We start from the raw sequence: 20,295 nt of genomic DNA on the forward strand, positions 1-20,295 counted from the left end.
ATACATTATACCAGTTTGATAATGATGACTTTTTTTTTTAAATACAAGATATTTTTGTCTTAACCTTCGTTATTAATTTTAGAAACAAATTCTAATATCTATTGTTTTTACTATTTCAAAATGTGTCTGACTAGAAGTGTATGTATGCTATTTACTTATTGATTCGATTATCTCAAGGGTGTGTCTTAAGGGGTGAGCGGGTGGAATGGGTAGAGGAAATGAAACACCGATCCTTATTGACCTAAAAATGAAGAAACATTTATTTTCAGTATGTCTTTTGTAAAATTTAATAACAGAATGAATCAAAAGTGGTAAGAGAATAACAGAGCGGAGTACTTTCCATTCGATAGAATTAGTTTCACCAACAATAGAAATATAATATTTATCAAGTCATTTACAGATACAATTAATGCAGTACCAATAAATCTAATTTATTCGTTTACTGAGTTAGTTAAATTGAAACATTTATTATGATGATTAATGTACAGCGGCGGTGACTCGCCGTGCTACGGCCACGGTATATTTTTTTTGTGATTTTTTAAATTTTTTAATCTTCACGTACTTTATAAATATCTCATACTTGAAAAAAATTTACATTTAAATGTATCGGAAAGGTGTGGAGCAGCACACACACGCACGCCACGCACGCCACACGCGCCACACTCGCGACACTCGCGGACCGCCGTCCGCCACAACGCGACGCACACCTACTCGTTTCGCTTTTGTACCGCTACACTTGAAGTTTTCTTCCTTATATAGTAAAATTAACGGAATACTTTAAAGTCTAAATAGGGAGGGGCCGCGCCCACCGGTATATATACCATTGAACTGAAACGATGACAATATTAATTTATCGCAAACACTAGAGAAATGCAGGTCCAATACGATGGTAATATTGTGTGTCATGAAACAAAACGTATATTAAAATTCTCTGCTTTATACACACACACTAGCCGGCGGCTCACTTCGACGTCATCATGGTGACGAATTCTGAAACAGACAAAACGTACATAGCATTAGTCTCTCGTTGTAGAGTACGTTCGCGCCCGTCGACAGATGTTCACAAGAAAGTATTCACAGAACCCTCGCAAACGTGTCTAGAGATGAAGTATTAATACGATGGATATTAACACAGAAGATTGTGACCGACAGACAGAGGATGCACTATTATATATATAAAACGAGTAACCTGTTAGACAAAATAGAATCGCTAAATCGATCGTGATATAAAGTTTAAAGTCGCCGTCGCCGAGCACAGGCCTCGGGAGGAGTGTGCTCGGCGACCCTCGGACACGGTACAAACGAACGTCGAACCTCGTCATGCCACTACAAGGGGATTGCGTGAAATACCACCGTCTGGATACAACGCCTGGAGGCCGGCGTCGCTACGTTTGCTGCTCGTTTGTCGGAAGGTACACAAGCTAAATAAAGTGCAAAGCGCGGAAGGGATCGCCAGGTGGTATTTCTAGAAGAAAACTCTATACAGATACATGCACCAGAGTCTGCCGGGTCGCCCGAAATGCGCCCGGGACGGGATTGCGGGCGACCCGGCAGTTAAGGAGGCACAATAGAGAGGTGAGGGCGAGCCGGGGGAGCTAACATGTCAGAGGTAGAAACAGTCAAGAACGAGCAGCAAACCATTGAGATAGCACTGTCAGTACCTAGTGGGCCGCGGCGACGTAGGCCTTCTCTACACACTACTAGGGAATAGTTCGAGGTGACATTGGTATCGTCTGCGATGGTACGTCCATGGTAACGGTTAGTTAGTGTAACGAAAGGACAAGGGCGAGCCTCGCGCTAGCGGCTCCCGTCGCCGCGCGCGAATATCATTTGCGCGAGCGCATGGAAGTCTGCAAGAGAGAACGCTCGGTCGGTTGAGACGGCACTATGCGGAGGGGTGGGGGGGCAGCGGCGCCACGCAATTTACACCATTTTGTTTGAATTGTGTTATCACTTCAACTGAATACAAATATTATGCTTTGAATGTATCTATAAGTCGAGTGCCGGTTTCCAAAAAACTGGCGTCGCCACTGCCCTTTGCTGATGTAGGTGTAGCATTCAAATAAAAGTTCGTTTAGGTGTGTGTGTGTGTGTCTGTCTGTGTATTACCAATTCATTCCCGTGTCGGATGCATTAGTGACTAAAACAGGATGTTTTAGTTAACGTCGTATTATGTTACGGGACAGTTTACACGCATGCGCAGGTACCGAGTCACAAACCACCAACCAGTGAGTACCGCCTGTCTGTACGAGTTACATATTTTGCTATCGTTGCATTCGTTTCGATTTTCAATCATTGAATCAAACTATAATTAGTTGTATTATCTGTGAAAATTGAAATATCCATAATATACAACAATAGTACATACTACATGTAAACAACACGTCACGACACACTTGTATCCGTTTTCAGTAATCGAATACATGATGCGGTTTGGAAATTGACCAAGTATTTTTTATCGAGTTTAAGACCTGGTGTGCGTATTATTGTTCGAATAATTAGAAGTATCTCTGTCATTAGCAATGCGATGCCAGTTATGAAGCCAAGAAGACTATAGTAGGTTTTTATGCTTTTTTTTCATTAAACCGTATTAAAACTTCGTATGATATTATATTCAGATGTCAATTAAGAATACTAACCTATCTATATAGTTCTTCAAATTATAGTATATATCTCATCGGCCTTACTGCGTTATCACGAAATTTCACTATCGGAATATACGGTACCAGCAATAAACTGTACACGGTAATGATAACATCAGTCATTTCCGACAGCTTGGTACATGCGATACGTGACAACAGCGCACGTTCTCACACTTCGACTAATTAAATTATTGTGTTACTAGCCGGCGCCCGCGACTTCGACCGCGAGAAAGTGGGTTTTACTACGATATATTAAAAACGTGCATTCTTGTCGTTTCTCTGTTTTTATCGCCCACATCCGTTTTTGATAAATTTATACATATGTACAGACACACGGTTTCTACTGTTTTATTATATGTATGGATAGCGATTATTGCTGGCTTACTGCTGGCTGATAGTGGTACTTTTACTGAACTAGCTTGACAATATTATGTTAATAAGAATAAACTTTTTTTTAAATTATCAGTTTGTGTAAATAAGCATATAAAAACTTTCGCTCAGCCTAATGTATTTTTAAATTGTTTCAACGGTTTACCCGAATGTCATTCGGTTACTCACGATATCTATAAAGCAAAGAGTACGTATACAACATACGTATTACTAGAACAAACATGATCTTTATGGCGTGAGATTCCTTCGTGAGTCAACACTTATAATTATATGAGCCGTTTCTAAGCAATTTCACTAAACCGTTGCTAGTTATAAGGCGCGCTGTCGTATTTTTACAAGTCAGCGCTAGATCTAGAAGGTGGTGCAGTTTCATATTTGTCGGTGAAAAGAGTTGACAGTAGCCGTGTCTCCTGTGAGCACGACCATGTAGGAATTTGAATATGCCGCGAGCAAGACACGAATGTTTTCTGCTGCATTGTTAAAAAAAAAAGAAATAGTCGCAAACAATCTACATCAATTGAAATTGTACATCAATTAATAGTGCAAAGGCTTAACATTGATGTGAGGCGTCATTGGGTGTATTCATGTCGTGTGGTACACCCAACGGCACTTCCAGCTCGAACACGTACACAACGTGCACAAGAACACGACACTCACCCTCATAATTGACCTGTCCATCGCCGTCGATGTCGGCCTCGCGGATCATCTCGTCGACCTCCTCGTCGGTGAGCTTCTCGCCGAGGTTGGTCATCACGTGGCGCAGCTCGGCCGCGGATATGAATCCGTTGCCGTCCTTGTCGAACACGCGGAATGCCTCGCGGATCTCCTCCTCGCTATCTGTGTCCTTCATCTTGCGCGCCATCATCGTGAGGAATTCGGGGAAGTCTATCGTGCCGTTGCCTGCAAAATAATAGCACTCGATTGAGTTTATTCCCTTTCAACATCGACATATATGTAAAGCTTCATTTTATGCATAGTCAATTCATTGAGCATTTTTTAAGATATAGATTTAATCATTTTGTTATGTTTATCTTGAAAACATACAAAATATAACGATAAAAATCTAAAAAACTCACATAAATTTTAACGATTAATAACCGTTTTGACATTTTTTATTTCAACGTTATTATGGCGACGTTAATACAGTATATTTATAACTCAAATAAAAATATTCAGGTAGATAAGAAATCATTTAAAAAAAAAAAAACTTTTCATTGTAAATCAATCAAAATAATTTAATACATAATATCAAAAGCTTCTCACAATAAATAATGGACGCGAATTTCACGAATGCAGTTAATATTTATTTCAGAGATTAATGAGCCCGATCAATAGAAGCTAGCCGTTTTCATTGTTTACGGATTGCGCCGGCGCAGCTGTTCCACGCTGTGATTCCATCACTCTCTATGATCAATTAATTGTCGATAAAATTGTATTAGTACGCTTTCGACGCTAACATAATAAATAGTAAATGACCTGATGATGAGAAATACCGGCTAATGATTTGATATCGAAATAAATCAGCTTCGAGTGTCTACTCGTTACCATTATATACACGTAATTTATTTCGTTGCAACTTGACTTTACCGAGTGATCGATTGACATAATGAGAAGCGGGTGAGATTAATCGGAGTAGCAAAAAACATCGTACATGTTGTTTAAAAAGGCAGCGGTGATTTATCTTATTATTGTAAATCAGCTTGCAAATTCAACTTCGCTACTAGTATTACTTGCAATTATTGAACAAAAGCTTATATCTCGTAATTGTCAGTCACCGACTGAGAGATTTATTGGTAGACGAACAATGAAGAAGTTATGGACGGAAAACCCATAAATATACCTTAGATTACGAGGCGAATAATTCTTGTAATTCTGGAAACACAATTCTAAGATTATATATACGGCGGCGAGACGTAACAATGAAATTTATTCGAGCTACATATTACAACTACGACAACAAAACTGTTGATGTTGCAATGGCAAATATTGTCAATTTGTATTGAAAAGTTATCAACCATTGAACGCTCTCCAAACTTCCAAAATCTTCATGTAATCGAGTTGATTATATAATGCCGTTGTATGTAATTAACATGCTTGATTCATACAGTATTTTGTGTACAGTTAAACAATTGGCAGGTGATAATAAGGACTATTTATAGATTAAATCATTTACAAAAACACTCTTTATCAATGACTCAACTTTACATACGGAAACTAATAAGGAGAGGTGACAAATTTATTATTCCATGAAATTGACCGGATCCGAGATTTTAATTAAAAGCTGTGTAACTTTACATCTGTTTAAGCAATCAGAAGATACCGACTTTATAGAATACTAAATGAAATGTTTCTTATATATATATATTTGTATAATTTCTGATATTGAGCTAACGGACACTTTAATTTACACTTTGATTGAGCCAATGTAAGTTATAAAATTTTTCTGCATAAAATGAATTGTAACTACACGTTTGTTACACGTATTTCAGATTAAAATATCGCGATATCGTTGTAAATGCGACTTAGGTTTTCATGTATTGTTTCGGTAACTGTAAACTATATTTGCTCCGACTCGAAAACAATGAACATTCGAAACTATAAAAAAATCTAGATCTGTATGTTTAAGCGGTCATTACCTCTTATCGCGGTTTGCTACAAAAAAACCCACAATTTTGCGGTCTAGATGCATGCTTACTTCAACTGCTCTTTGAATTTATTATTCTAGTGAATTGTTTCCCGACATTGTAAGGGGTTAGTTGAGGCATTTACGTGCTTGATTTATGGATGAGCTTAACACAAACTCCTTTTGTCAGCTCTTTCTGATACCTCGGGTAAGACGGGGTGGCTCTATTCTATCGAATCACACTATATTTTTATATTGAATCAATCAGTTTTCATATTTCAAAGATACAATTAATAAAATCATTTAAGTTACCATTTCAACCAAATCATGTTTGAGTGCAATTCATCCACTTGTCATCGTGTTTAAATATAAGAAGGCGACATTTCGTCTCGTTCATTTAACGTTGCGAGACTGTTGCAAAAATAAGTTCTTGTTAAGTTTGTCGCTGCTAATTCCGTGGTAACCTTTCGAGGCGTCGTGGGCTATTTATACCGGCACTGAGCTTTCGAGAATGCACGGCGCATTCCCGCTCGCGCAATGCCTGTCGCTTTTAGGCCACATCTGGACGATTGTAGTACAGTAGGCTTCTTTTTGATTTTTAATTTATCTTTTGAAAACAACAAATAAAAATAATAAATTAAGTTGAATAATGCGTAATAGATACGTTTATTTACCAAAACCTTCAGCCGTAATAAAATTAATAAGCATAAATTAATTACCGTTATGAATAAAGTGTTGAAGTTAGACTTCCTTTTATTTCGCAGGCCGTTCACGCCTATTTTGGAATAGCTAAATTAGTACGTAAGAGTCGAGTATAGTTAGGCGCCTGGGTGGTCAGCTCATTGTTTAAGGAACAACAATGGCCGCCAGGACCTTGAACCCGGACGCGCCGGTGCCGTGCTCATTTCTCTGTCCAACGCTTCGTGATAACTTGGACTGTGTAAACACACGCTATAAATTTTGGCACACATTAAACGATATCGTAAACAGCTATGATACAAAGTAGAATATCTGTGTAAGGCTAAATATAACGGTTATTTAATTCGTTGCACAATTAGGACAGGAAATGTTTTAGTGTTGCGGTGAATCCTGAACAATGAGGCTATTGCGGTCTGCGGCCGGCTTTGGTTATACCGAACTGCGTCATGAAACGAGAGATACCGGCTCATTTATAAATAACTAAATGTTTACTATGTTTCACTAAAATATTAAACGTCGACAGAATTTATTCAATTATTTACAAATGTAATCCCCCCCCCCCCCCGTCCGAACAGTAAAACTAAGTAGAAATTAAATCGTTACACAGACCGTCGCTAATCATATCTTTATAATTGTTTTTTCGCGAGGTAATCGGTATTTCAATGTTACTGGTTATATGAAAGGTAGTTATTTAAATAATTACATTATTATAGACAAATTAGTTGCCATTTTAAGCGCAGCGATCAGTGGTGACCAACAAACGTATACGTCGCACATCGTATTACAGCGACACATAAAACTCCAAACCTTATGAAGGACGTTATGAAGTAAGTTCTTTGGTTGGGCCCTTGTATTTTGGACTTAGTGTAACACACGGAGTTACTGGACTCGTGAGAACAATAATAAAAGTGCTTGTTTAGAAAAAATATTGTTTCTGTCCGATGGAATATGACAAGTTAAAAACGATTATAGATAAAACCAATATAGACGAGCATATATGAATGGTATAATTAAAAGCAACATTTTAAATAACACGATTCTGAGACCGAGACCTTGTACGTTTTAGAGATAAATTTGTATGCCGATACAGTATTGCGAACAAGACGAAGCCTTAGCAGGCGGTGAGCAAGGACGCGTGAGTCAAGATGGCGTCAGCGGGCCACTGCCTACTAGTATTAAATTCCTTATGGACTGCGTAATTAGGCATGGCTTCACATGCGTGTCCAACAATCGATTCATATAATTGGATACTACTCCGTTATTACGTCATCTCTTTAGGTACGCTAAGTTATAACTATCCGTTTACTTTTAATTTATTGTTATGTACTCTAATAATATATGTTCCAAATTACGCGTTAGAAATAAAAGATAATCGAACGAACGAGTTTATTAATAACGGAAGCATCTGACTGCGATTCAAAAGAAAGAAGAGAAATGTATCGGGATCGTTGTATTAATAACAGACTATATTTAAGATCGCGCCCGGCCGGGATCGGACATAGAACGTAATGAATCTTAATTATCGACGGTTGCATGTAACGATAGAAATGGGGAGACACGCGGAAGCTGCTGAAGCGGAATTATCACGCGGACAGCGGACGAGCGAGCGAAGAGTTATGAACACGTTTTGAATATAATTTATGACAACCTAATAGTGACATTTGCGGAACGGTTGACTAGTGTACGTAGAAGACGAACGTAGTTTTTTCATACTCAGTTTTTGTATTATTCCACAGCTCATATTAAGGCACTGTAGATAATAAAATGAAACAAACGGGACATTGTTATAAAACATGTGAATAGTCGGTGAATTTACTGTACTATCAGAATGATTTTTGTCAGTTTGCCAGATGTAGCGTGGAAGGCAGAAGGAAGATCCGTGTAATATTTAGGGTAAAAGTGTTCGGTTCGGACGATGCTCCTAACTGTGCGCGGAGTAATCGCGACAAACGCGCTGGCACGGCGCCAGAGGAATATGCAAATTCATTTGCAATCCGCTGCGACTCCAGACACAGAACTGTTAGATAAGCGTGTTGTCAACAACTTCGCTTGGCAATAATCGAACGGACACGGACGTCCATGCGACCTTATATTCGAAACGTTTATGACCGTCGACATGTATAGAAGAGAACAGTGTATGATTACACCTTATTCCTGTAAAAAATTACGACTACTCTGAAGCAACCGAGATATTAATCAATAACCTATCGCAAGTAGCTTTCCGACTAGTAAATTATATCAATAACATGATGTCAGATGTAAAATGGAACGCTAAACTAAATTCGTCCGTGAATCAGAGTCGTTAAGGGTACTCGGTAAGCCACTACGACGGACGGACGACAATGGGTCAGCCATTTGAGCTATGTAGTCTCCGTAATGCCACTCGACAGTCAAAGATGAGCGGATCGATATCTTGGCAGCTCCCCAGCTCCTTACGATTTCCCTCCCTCTGAATTCCATCTAAATTCAATGTTGTGTCCGTGAATATTACAATATGTGATTTATTACTGTTGTTTGTGTTTAACGACAAGAGCGCCGTTAACGAACTGTTCAGACGAATTGACAGTTTATTCAAATGATATTATTATTATCGATGACGTCTCATCTTCATATGTTACATATTTTTTTTAGAAGAAAAAACAGATAATTTTATGAAAATTATATTTATCAAAACGTACGTTTCGAGCAGAGTTCAGTTCTTAATGATTATCCACATTTCTGTCTAATTTATAACGGTCTCGTAACGATAAGACACAAACCAGAATCGCTGGCAAGAATATCTTGGGGGTAGTAAATCTGTATGTGTAGTTAGATAACGCCAACTTTTAAGATAATTTCATTTAGTTCGTATTTATTTAGTTAATAATAGCAATTCAAATAGCTTTAGGATTTGTACTCGGTTTTTCAATATACCAAATTATTAGCACTTAGCGATACTAATGACTGCTTCGAGACTTCGCGTTCATGATGATAGATCAAATCTTCTCTTTTCTTCGAGTACTTGGTTTATTATTTGTTATGAATTTATTAGTAAAAAGCGCCATGACTCGCAAGTATTGCGCTGACATATTAAGAGCAGTGTCGTTCGACATCGATCGATGGGCGAGTTGCTTGACCGGCCTATTTATATTGTGATCCCAGTTTAGAAGCATAAACAGGCGCATGCGCGTTCACTACGTTACGTTTAGCTATAATAAATCTCAGGACTTGACACGTGACACTAGGACAATTATGTTTCATTGACAGTGATTGCTGGAACGAATTGTACTTGAACTACTAACATTACGTTAATTATTTCATCTATAGTTAACTATTCGATTGTTTCTGTCGTCTTAAAGCGTTAATTTACTTACAAAACTACACATCGATGACGTCATTTACTATCTGATACATATAAATCAATATGTCTGCCATTAGACTGGAGGTTGAATGGGGTCAATCAAGACGAGAGACGCGGATCGTAAGCCCAGTACAATAGTTAATTGGTCGTTCGCCTCCGCTCAACGCTAATAGCTTACCTGCATCGACGACTGTGCAGGGTCGTTTGATCAGAGTGCTGGCAATTTAACACTGATTATTTTTTAAGCGAAATACATTTCACTATTAGAAGATGGTTTATAAGAATGTTAAATTTGAAGAGCCGAGGGAAATCTCGATAAATCTGATTGACAGGAATATTGCTGGCTTAAGCGCATAAAACGAGTTTTCGAGCTAGTTGGATTCGGTAAGCCCGCCTCGTCCGGACGGTATTGATCGCGCCCCGGCACCCGCCCCAACGTCAGCTGACTTTCTTGTCGATGAGCGGTGTTTCTAGAACCTTATTTTTCACATTATTTCGACTATATCAATGAACACAATTTATAATTGTGAAAGTATATCACAAAAATATCTTCAATAATTTAAAAAGTTTACTTTTAAATTGTACTTGTATTGTACAAGTGTGGTACGTTTTATAAATGAGTCTTCCGGTCAAAGCAAAGTCGATTTTTCTGGTCAGCTGACGATCGCAAGAGCCGAGTTGGTTTTTGATTTTGTAGCATTGTTCCACAAATAGCGTTGTAGCGAAGAGTTACAATCGTCTGGCGAAACTCTGTCTCACTCGGACAAGCATGCGGCTTCTTACACATCGTGTGACATCAGCATTAAAATCACACGAAATCCGTTAACAGTCTATTCGAATTTAACGAATCGTTATGGTGATGCTATGAAGTGGATATAAATGAAACGCTACTGTTGATAAGAAAGTTCATAGATTAGATGCGAAGCCGACGTGACTGCATTCATAAGTGCGACAAACATATTTGTTCGACGAAGGCGTCGTGGTCGATAAAATTTTACTCTCTATAAAATATGTTATTCGACGGAATTTATACGCAATTAACTGAATCACTGCACTTCCTGGCCACTGGAGAAATATACGCCAGCTATTTAGCTGCTCCGCTGTGGGTGACTAACATGTGCATTCCTGCAGCGTTTTGCAGTTCAGCGATCTCATTGAATAAAGCGCTATCGAAAAGTCATAAAACGATCTCGTATAGAATACGGGGTCAATGAAACGGCGATGCAAATTTGCTTTCGAAAGGCTTTTAGAGTTGGCGAACCCCACGGCTCAGCACGCCGAACTCAAAATATATAGACTGTAAATATTAAAAGTTAAACTTCACTTTTTAAGACGAAAATAACTTCGAAACGTTTCGTCGTCATGAGGAAAGTGTATCTTGGTATGTTATATTGATTGCGAGTAGCATCGTTGAGAGACACGTGACAAATATCGTAGACGCGAGCGCCAAGTGTTGTACAAAAGTTAATTGTAAGACATTACATTTCATTAGTCGCATATCAACAATTTATTATGATTAAATCAAAAACTGACTTCGGCTGAAAATTATTCTAAAGTCGTGTTCAATAATAGTTTCTGTATATATGATGTTAGTGCGAGATGACAGAAGTTGAATTGATGTATGGCGTATCGCGTTCGGGTAGGCCACGTTTGTGCCGTCTAAAACTGTCAAGACTGGCCGCGGGGGAGTTGTAAACAATCATTTACGTACATACGGAACATTAACTATTATCGTTTTCAGAATGGACGTAAACTTTTCAAATGGAAGCTTGCCCAACACACTTGTTCAGATCAAAAACGACGTTATACTTTTCGAAGAAATACCAAACATACGAATACTAATTTGTTGTATGACAGTTGCAATTTGTTCCAATTTAGTATCCATGCAATCTTTTCAAATGGTTTATGTATAATATGTTTGGTTTGTTCGAATTTATAACAGTAATTGTTATTGAATATGTGTCGTTATCGAGGCAGGATAGGCTCTTTACAGGAAAACATACATTTGTTTATCAAGGACTCTTTCCTGCTATTCGTTTGTTAAATTAATTTGCAACGGTCGCGGTCGTCGGTTGCGACAGCGTGGCATTATCACATTATTAACCGCAAATGGTTTGCGGAACGTAACGGTCATAAAATGACCGTTAACACGTTTGATTATTTGAAAATGTTTTCATATATACAAACAAATCGGCGAGCGTTTTAATTTTCGAGAACATTCTTATAATTAAATCGGATATTTTGTTTTATACTGATATCAAACATTATATGTATATTTAAAAGTAAGTAATCAAAAGAGCATTAGTAAATGTAATCAGGAAGTTTATCTTCAACGTGACTTCAATAACGACACAACGTCAACTGATTACACGCCAATTATGTTAACAATGTTCAAACAAGTGAAACATTCGACTTGTATTCATCGCCATATTTCACAAACAAGCGGAATAATGAACTTATGGCATTCTATTATAATTACCTACATCAATTGGATGCCCATCCAATTGATGTAGGTAGTGAAGCTAGGCTAAATTTTACGACAAACTTAATGTCTACTTAGACGGGAAGACGTGATTATCTCAAACAGTCCGTGTCTGATGGTTTTTAACCGAAACTATATCCGAACAGGAAGCATCTAATTTCCTTAGTTGCGTTGCTCATATACTTGACTTCATACACAATGAAAATTTGTGTACTACTCAATTTCTTGTCGAGTAAGAAGTATTTACAAGGATATATTTAGTTTGATGAAGATTTTTGCGCTGAGCAGTTTTTCCGCCGTTTGTTAGGCAAATAAGAATCGTAGTTCGACCTTAAAAACTCTGAACGCACAAGGTCAGACAATATTGAAACTTATATAGACATAATATCATATTTAAAGTTATTGCCGTTCGTTGTTTGTACTCTGTTGGGTCGGCACCATATAATCATCGCCTAATCTTAACTGTCGATACATATGTCAATTTTACTTTTTCTTATTTAGTCATATCATAATTACTTAACCTTCCCAATATATTTAAGGGTTGGCGCAGTATCTGCATCCCTACCTCCCGGTCAGTCACCGCATTACCAATAACCCATATCCTTATCGCCTTTCACACAATTTAATCAACTTCTATTTGTTATTTTTTTCACTTTCTGTACGTTATATTATTATTGTGTAATATCCTGTATGTTAAACATATGAACGTAAATGTTTAAGATCACCATTCGCATGCAGATTCGTAAACAATTGTTTGAGAGATCGTAAACATGACCTTAGACTGACGTCAGAGCTGCGAAGACAATGATGATGGACAGGTATCATATCAACATCAGAAGAGTTCCGCGATGTTAATAAGTATTGCGTTACAGTTAACATATAAACGGAGTAATTGTTATGGTAATATAAGATCTCACGCCCCCATTGAATAAACTGCGTCTAAAAATAATAAACAATCGGACCCAGGCGTCTGACGTTCGTTCCCATGATTTTCGATGTACGCAAATTCTAGCGATCGGCAAGTTTCAATAAGACTTGATAAAAACGCGAAGGAGTATATTATATAAAAGCAAAAACTTCAATATTATTATGAAATCATTAAAATAGAGTGCTATGAGGTGAGCACTATCAATTTAACATTTGGCATGATTCTTATATTTTCTATTCATAGCCAAATTCTTATTACCAAATTTATTTGAACGATGTGTGCCATATTAGGATGATAATTAACATAATGTAAAAAATCTTAATCGGATCTTTTGTATGGTTCAAAGATCATTCAGTAAAATAGCTCAATAATTATAGGAGGAGCAAGTTGCGACTTCGATCAGTTTCTGACATGGCTTTCCCGAGAATCGGAGTGTTGATGGTTTGGCGTTGTTTCGTACATTGACTAAACGGGTGGGCATTGAACACGGCTCATATGCGCCAAGACGTCGGCCAGGTGAGTGCGTGTCGTTATAAATACCCCTCGTATTAATAAAGTATCAATTCTTATTTGACGCCACGTTGATAACATGTGATGTCAAGGCCGTCTCGCGTCGCGCCCGGCTCGTACAATATAATATTGTAAACAATACCGAAAATACCGTCCAATTCTGATACACGACTTCCTCGCTCTTAACATATGATGTATTGCCGAGGCTGCGAGATCTTGGGAATTTTTACATTGATATTGTACAGACGCTTTCTCTTTTTAAAGCTTAGGCTCGGCCGGCGTTGGGGTTTTTTCTCAAGATTTTTTTTAACCTTCATTCTTTGTACATTTAATTTCAAAATATTTATCAGAATTATTTATTCATATAAGTGATATTGTTTTGTCATAATTCCGAGTTAGAATTACAAAATCCTTATTTGTTTTTCATTTCATAATTTGTTTAAAAAAATAAATGTATTGTATATTTAAGCAATCATCTGACGTTAAGTCAAATCTCCGTTGTCATAAGTCATATTATTTGGTTTTTTTATCAGAACCATTGTTATCGCCCAACCCCGAATAGAAGTTCTTGTGACTGTAGAGAGCAAACGTAGTCCCAACACGTGATTCGCAATCAAACTTTATAAATCTCTGTGTAATTAAACGATTCATTTCATGATCAGCAAACATTTATTAAACATCTTATTTCCTGAAATATCATGCAATACTACTGTTTACTGCCGCAATCAAAACATTTTGCGACGTATAATTTTCCTAATGGTATTCATGTAATTTTTAACAAAATATTACACAATAATATTAAGAAATGAACGTAATTGGAATAACAATACCCATTATACTAATTATAGTTAAATTATAAATAAAATACCTGTTTATAAAAATAATTATGTCGTAACGGTTGGTTAACTTAAAAATTAATTACAATTAGATAAAGTGCGACGTAAGCTTCGGCCTACGCAGTAGTAGATAATATATTAAGACGCCCACTAACGTGCCTGAAAAATCGACTCGATCATGGCCGGTAAAGGTATATGTAGACCGTAGGAAGGATGCCAGCTCAAGACGATCCCAACATACTTTCCTACACTCATTCATCAAGTTTCAAGACGATTGTTTAACGACATCGAAGACGGCGGAATTAATGTTCCTCGGCCAAAAATAGACGATATAACAATATAAGTAACGTGACACGCGATAAAACTAAAGTTCGACTTTTATTCGAGTTCACTTTTGGGCGGAGATATTAATGTTTTGCTGATCAAAGCAGGATCTTTGTAAAACTTGATATTTTCCGCGTATGCCCGGGAACAATATTAAAAAAACGACTAGTTTTGCTTACGTACAGTAAAATTGTTATTTAGAATCTTCTATTCGCTTGCTATTAACGGATACCATACCTACTATCTGTTATTGGTATAAATGTAGAAATATGACAAAATAAAAAAATTCGTAATCGTTAATCACATTATTGTGCTATCTATGTTTATTTCTCAATATATTAACCGGGCTTTAGTAAATAAAGAAAGCACAAATAAAAATGACAAAGGAAGGTAGTATATCTCGAGTCAGTTTTGCAAAAGTTGTCCACGGCTTAAGTTTGAAGTTAATACTGATTTATCGCGGCTGTCCCCAATCTCTCGAAAAATTGCTGGATTTTCGCCCTCGCTTAACAAGAGGTTGACATAATCACGATTTATTGTAACTACGTGTACATTTTTTCTAATTTTGGTCGAGTTTTTAAAACAAAGTAATCTTCTTCCAAATAGACTCGAGTACTCGATTAAAACTATTGCCAGAGCGACAAGTATTGACTAGATGTATGCATGTTATCGGCAACAATAAATACGGCCAACGATAACGTTTCGATTTGCGATAACATTCCTTCGTGAACATAGACCATTACAATTAAAACTAATCTTTATATTAACACCTATGCGAGTTATGGCCCAAATATAACTTGTCATAATGGCCAGTCCTCATAAAGAATATATATTGATTGTGTCATAATATCTTATCAACATTTTACTTATCTCTTTCTTGTATTTTTGCGATAAAGTTTTATACTGAGAATTACGTGAGAATTTGCAACACTCAATATTAATTACCTTATTAAATATTTATTAATAAATTTAGACTGATTTCGGCCCAAATACATAAAAAAGTTAAGCTACATTTATTTGAAGTATGTGACTAAAGTATTTCGTCATTGATATTTTTCACTTACCGTCCGCATCGACTTCATTGATCATGTCTTGAAGCTCAGCTTCTGTGGGGTTCTGTCCTAGGGAGCGCATCACGGTGCCGAGCTCTTTGGTGGTGATGGTGCCATCGCCGTCTTTGTCGAACAGTGAGAACGCCTCCTTGAACTCCGCGATCTGTTCTTCCGTCAGCTGATCCGCCTGGAATACGAATATTTTATATAAAAATCTCATTACGTTTTTGTATACATTATCGTATCAACGTATAAAGAAATAATGCCACTACCGAGTGTTTTATTTCATTATCTATTCATAGAGGATTAAAGAAACCATTACTCTAGTTAAACAATTTTCCCGAAACCTGTCCAATAAAAAAAACAAAGTGGAAATTTTTAACATCAAAATTTCATTTAATATTTATAAAAAAGTAAACCCACCGTTGTGACCACCATTTTACAAAAAGAGAACAGCCTAAGACCGAGTCGGAGCGGTTAATGAGATATTTAGACTGATAAGATTATTATGAAGATTACGAGAGTAATTACTGTTTGACTTCGTGACACGTCACACTGCGGACCACTCGAGATACTACGAGATAGCAAATACTGCAGTATTACAATAGCGCTGTCAATACATATATATATCGCACGATAATGTTACATTACACATATAATGAATATATATTCTGGCTAATCTAAAATATACACGTGTATCGAAATCGTATAACAAAAAAAAAAACGCCAAACCATTTCCACAAAAACTTTATGTATATTATATTTTAGTTGTTTTTATTAAAATAGATATTTACATAAGTACAAGTAATTTTTTGTTATAAGTGTAATGATTTCGCACAAATTCTATTGTAAACATAATAAGTGATAACACGATCATTATGCATGATCTTTTCTTAACGTATCGTCGACGGTAAATTCGCATACAGTGGCTTCTATTTGTACAAAAACACAAGACAAGCAAACTATATTTTCATGTTATATTGATAACGTCATATACATTTATCTCCTGTTATAATTTTATAATTTAATAATAAGCCTTTATGAAGATTACTTCAAATAAAAGTAATGTTAAAAAAAAACATTTTTAATATATATGATTTGCTTTTTGTATTATAAGCTTATTTAACTTAATCCGAGTGAGTATGTGTGGATTTTAATTCACACATATATACAAGTGTTTCTTTAATTGTTCCCTTAAATTAAGACAAAAGATCAGTCTTTATTTATGTAAATGTATATGAGCTTGCTTATAATTTTTATTCTATCATAAAATATTGTATAGGTGTTAAATAATTGTTTTAATGAATATTTTTAAAACTTGTAACGATATCATATTTTCGTTACTAAATTGAATATTAGTCAGTCATAATATCGGTATTCAGATTAATAAAACCTAATAATCTATATAACAGGTATTGATTAGATAATGTATGCAAATATCATATATAATAGCAAATTATATTATGTGTGTGTGTGATCATATTGTGTATCCAAAATGTTCAGTGTTTAGTTCAATCTAGCTGCGGCAGAATGCAAGGTTAAAACTAATAAAACAGTTTAAAACAAGTGGTCCTACAATGTTCCCTTGATAGTCACTTCAAAGATATTTTCAGAGTCAATATGGCACAATTAAAACTATAACAAAAGAAAATTATTATTTAATTGGTATTTTTTTTTCATACTGTACTATTATAAAATACACATTACACTAAGTATATCGTTAAGTATAAATTTCATTAGTAAGCTTAATTGACTATTAGTAAAATTAAATTTTAAATGTTTAATTATTTAAATACTTATGATGACTAAATATCCCAAAAATTTTCAATAAAACGAGTTCTCAATTCAGTTGTATTTTTTCTTATTTATCATTTATAAACTGTTTTGGAAATTTATCTATTTATTCGGGATTACTATTTGTTTGGTCCCATTTCTATGGTTGAAAAACTAGGGCATGAAATTTTTTATAGGCTTAAAATTTATTGGAAGTCAATTTTGTTTTTCAGGTTAGGTTAGGTTTAGGTTTCATTTAATTAATTTCTTTTTTTCATCATATCTAAAATGTAATATTAACAAAATAATGTAGAAATAAAGATAATTAAGAAAAAAGGAAATTTACATAAGGAACAAAGATATATCAACTTAGTTATTTATCCCTTAATAACTTCTTATATTGTTGTATAAATGTGATAAGATTTTAGGACGATCTTTGAAAAAGTAGTACTTTCAATTTAATCACATTCTTTCTCAAATTCTCATTGCCCAAAAATATTTACAACATAAAATTTATTATATACCAAATTAGATTATTCATTTATAAACTGATTAAATAAATAGTTAAATTATAATAAAATGAAAGGTTTACTTAAATTTGTAGATTAAATTAAGGCACTGTATAAAATAGTCATATATAATCAAAAAACAAAATTAATTTTTTAAATATTAAAAGATTATGATTTTGCAATATGTCTTTATTTGAAATAGCAACTTTGTATTTTAAACATTAAATATTATATGTACTGTAAGATCACTTTGTTATTTAGTAAGGGGATTCATGCAGCTGTCGAAAGGGTGACTATAAAAGATTTTTAACAATAGTGAGACATCTGACAATTCTTTGTAATCTAAGATCAGTGTTACTGCAGTAATTTTGAATAAATTTTGGTTTTTTTTCTCAGTTTAGTCTATTAATTTATCTAATAAAATAACGTAAATAATGTTTCATCATTGTTTCACTGATAGAATTATTTTAAAATAATAGTTTTGAATACAAATAACTGACTAACATTCGTTGGCTTTTGCGAGGGACACCGGCTTTTCAGCGAAGATAATCTAAGTGACATACTAAGTAAGTACGACATACCATGGGTGTCACCATGCTTCAAGTTTGCGAAGAAAGCTAACGGAACCCGTTCAATGAATTGCGTATAAAAAAATGTAAGCCAGCATTGCGATGAGTCAATGGGCGTTTGACAGGTGCGCCCGGCCGATCGATCGCTCGTCAGCAGGGCGCGACGGGCATCACAGCCTCTGCTCTGTGCATAATCGAAAAACACAAGCTGCAACACTCGACGCGAGCACTAAAATAAAAGCCGAAAAGTAGCCTCCGTACATAGTAACGTCATTTCATCGATTACACCTAACAAACTATGGCGACGGATGTTTCTCGAGACGACGGAACTGTCGTTTAAAAAAACTGGGCTTTATCTTTGATAAATGACATTCCGCTGCTTTTAGTACGGCTCACTTTAAATTTACACTACTACTTCGGCGACGTTGACAATCCGCAATGCGGTAAAAAACGGCCATCACAATAATAATGGAGGCCGTCATCACTATAAACACCGATGCACCACAACCAAAAAATATACCCCAAGGCAGATTTGGAAGGATCCCTCGATGACACTGTTGATTTCTTTTTGACGAAAAAACACTCACCATCGTAGATTAACTTGGATTATCTGGAGCTACACTAAAAAATCACAGACTACGCCGCAAAAGCGACCGCACGGACCGACGTTTGAAACGATACTGCCGCCCTCACTCGCGCGAGCGGTCGCGCCGAGAAACTCGCGACCGCGATTCACTTCGTGCGCCGCGGGAATCGTTCGGAATCGTTCAATCGAATTGCCGCACTCTCATGACCGTTCTCGATTCTCACTCGGTCTCTTCTACGTTATTCGATTCAATGCACGTTACGAACGTCCAAGTCCATATCTCGGGACGCACGCCACGGGATTAGATTTGATCCGCAAAGGATAGTCGGTTTTATATCGGGCGGGTGCGGCGGCGTAGAGCGGACAGCGGCGCGCGCCGATTGGCCACCGCGCACCTGCAATGCGTCACTGCGGCTCGCGGGACGCACGGGGTGCTCGGCGCGCGCGGCGTCGGCAGCGGTGCGGCGACACCCAGCCGGCGCGCCGCTGCTAGCGCCCGCTGCCCCAGTTCGCTCACGGCGCGCCTCGCCCGCCCGCCGCAGTGCCGGCGCTTAACGAGATAACAGCTCCGGCCTCCAGGATTGCGCAGGCTTCCCGCCATCGCGCGACGCGTCGTAAATGCGTATTTGTCGCTGACATGGCAATGCGTCTTTCTATACATACGCTATATAAATATATTTGATAAGTTGCTCTTTAGACAATGTACAATAAAATTATACAACAGCATAATATTGAATAAACAATCATTTTCATTGTCTTTAAATAAGTTGATAATTCAAACAATTTTTTCAACTTTTGCTCTTGTGGTGTTGTTAAGTTGGATATTGTTTTATGGATTTCTTAATAAAGTATTAAAAAAAAACATAAGACACACACATTTACATAAACAACATTTACTACTACAATCTTTTCAACCTAATTTTGATTCGCTAATTTATACGAAGACAATCATGTAGTTTTGAGAATTTTATCGATGTTTTAAGAATCGATAGCAATCGATATTAGCAATTGTCATTTTTTATCTGTAAATTT

General features: G+C 36.4%; 1 protein-coding gene across 2 annotated transcripts; it reads right to left on the reverse strand.

Moving 5' to 3' along the window:
- Positions 1-232: 232 nt before the first annotated feature.
- Positions 233-19,572, reverse strand: LOC126772136 (calmodulin). Of its 2 annotated transcripts, none has more exons than XM_050492313.1 (4): positions 19,265-19,572; positions 15,839-16,013; positions 3,690-3,932; positions 233-990 (listed from the first exon to the last, which is right to left on the reverse strand). In XM_050492313.1, exons 1-4 carry the CDS (start codon positions 19,265-19,267, stop codon positions 962-964), a joined length of 450 nt encoding a protein of 149 aa, XP_050348270.1. In that variant the 5' UTR covers positions 19,268-19,572; the 3' UTR covers positions 233-961. The 2 variants fall into 2 exon arrangements, with proteins under 2 accessions (XP_050348270.1, XP_050348269.1); XM_050492312.1 differs by lacking the exon at positions 19,265-19,572 and adding an exon at positions 16,250-16,368.
- Positions 19,573-20,295: the final 723 nt, after the last annotated feature.

Source organism: Nymphalis io, chromosome 12 (assembly GCF_905147045.1).
Source record: "Nymphalis io chromosome 12, ilAglIoxx1.1, whole genome shotgun sequence".
In the NCBI taxonomy this organism is placed as follows: Eukaryota; Metazoa; Arthropoda; class Insecta; order Lepidoptera; family Nymphalidae; genus Nymphalis; species Nymphalis io.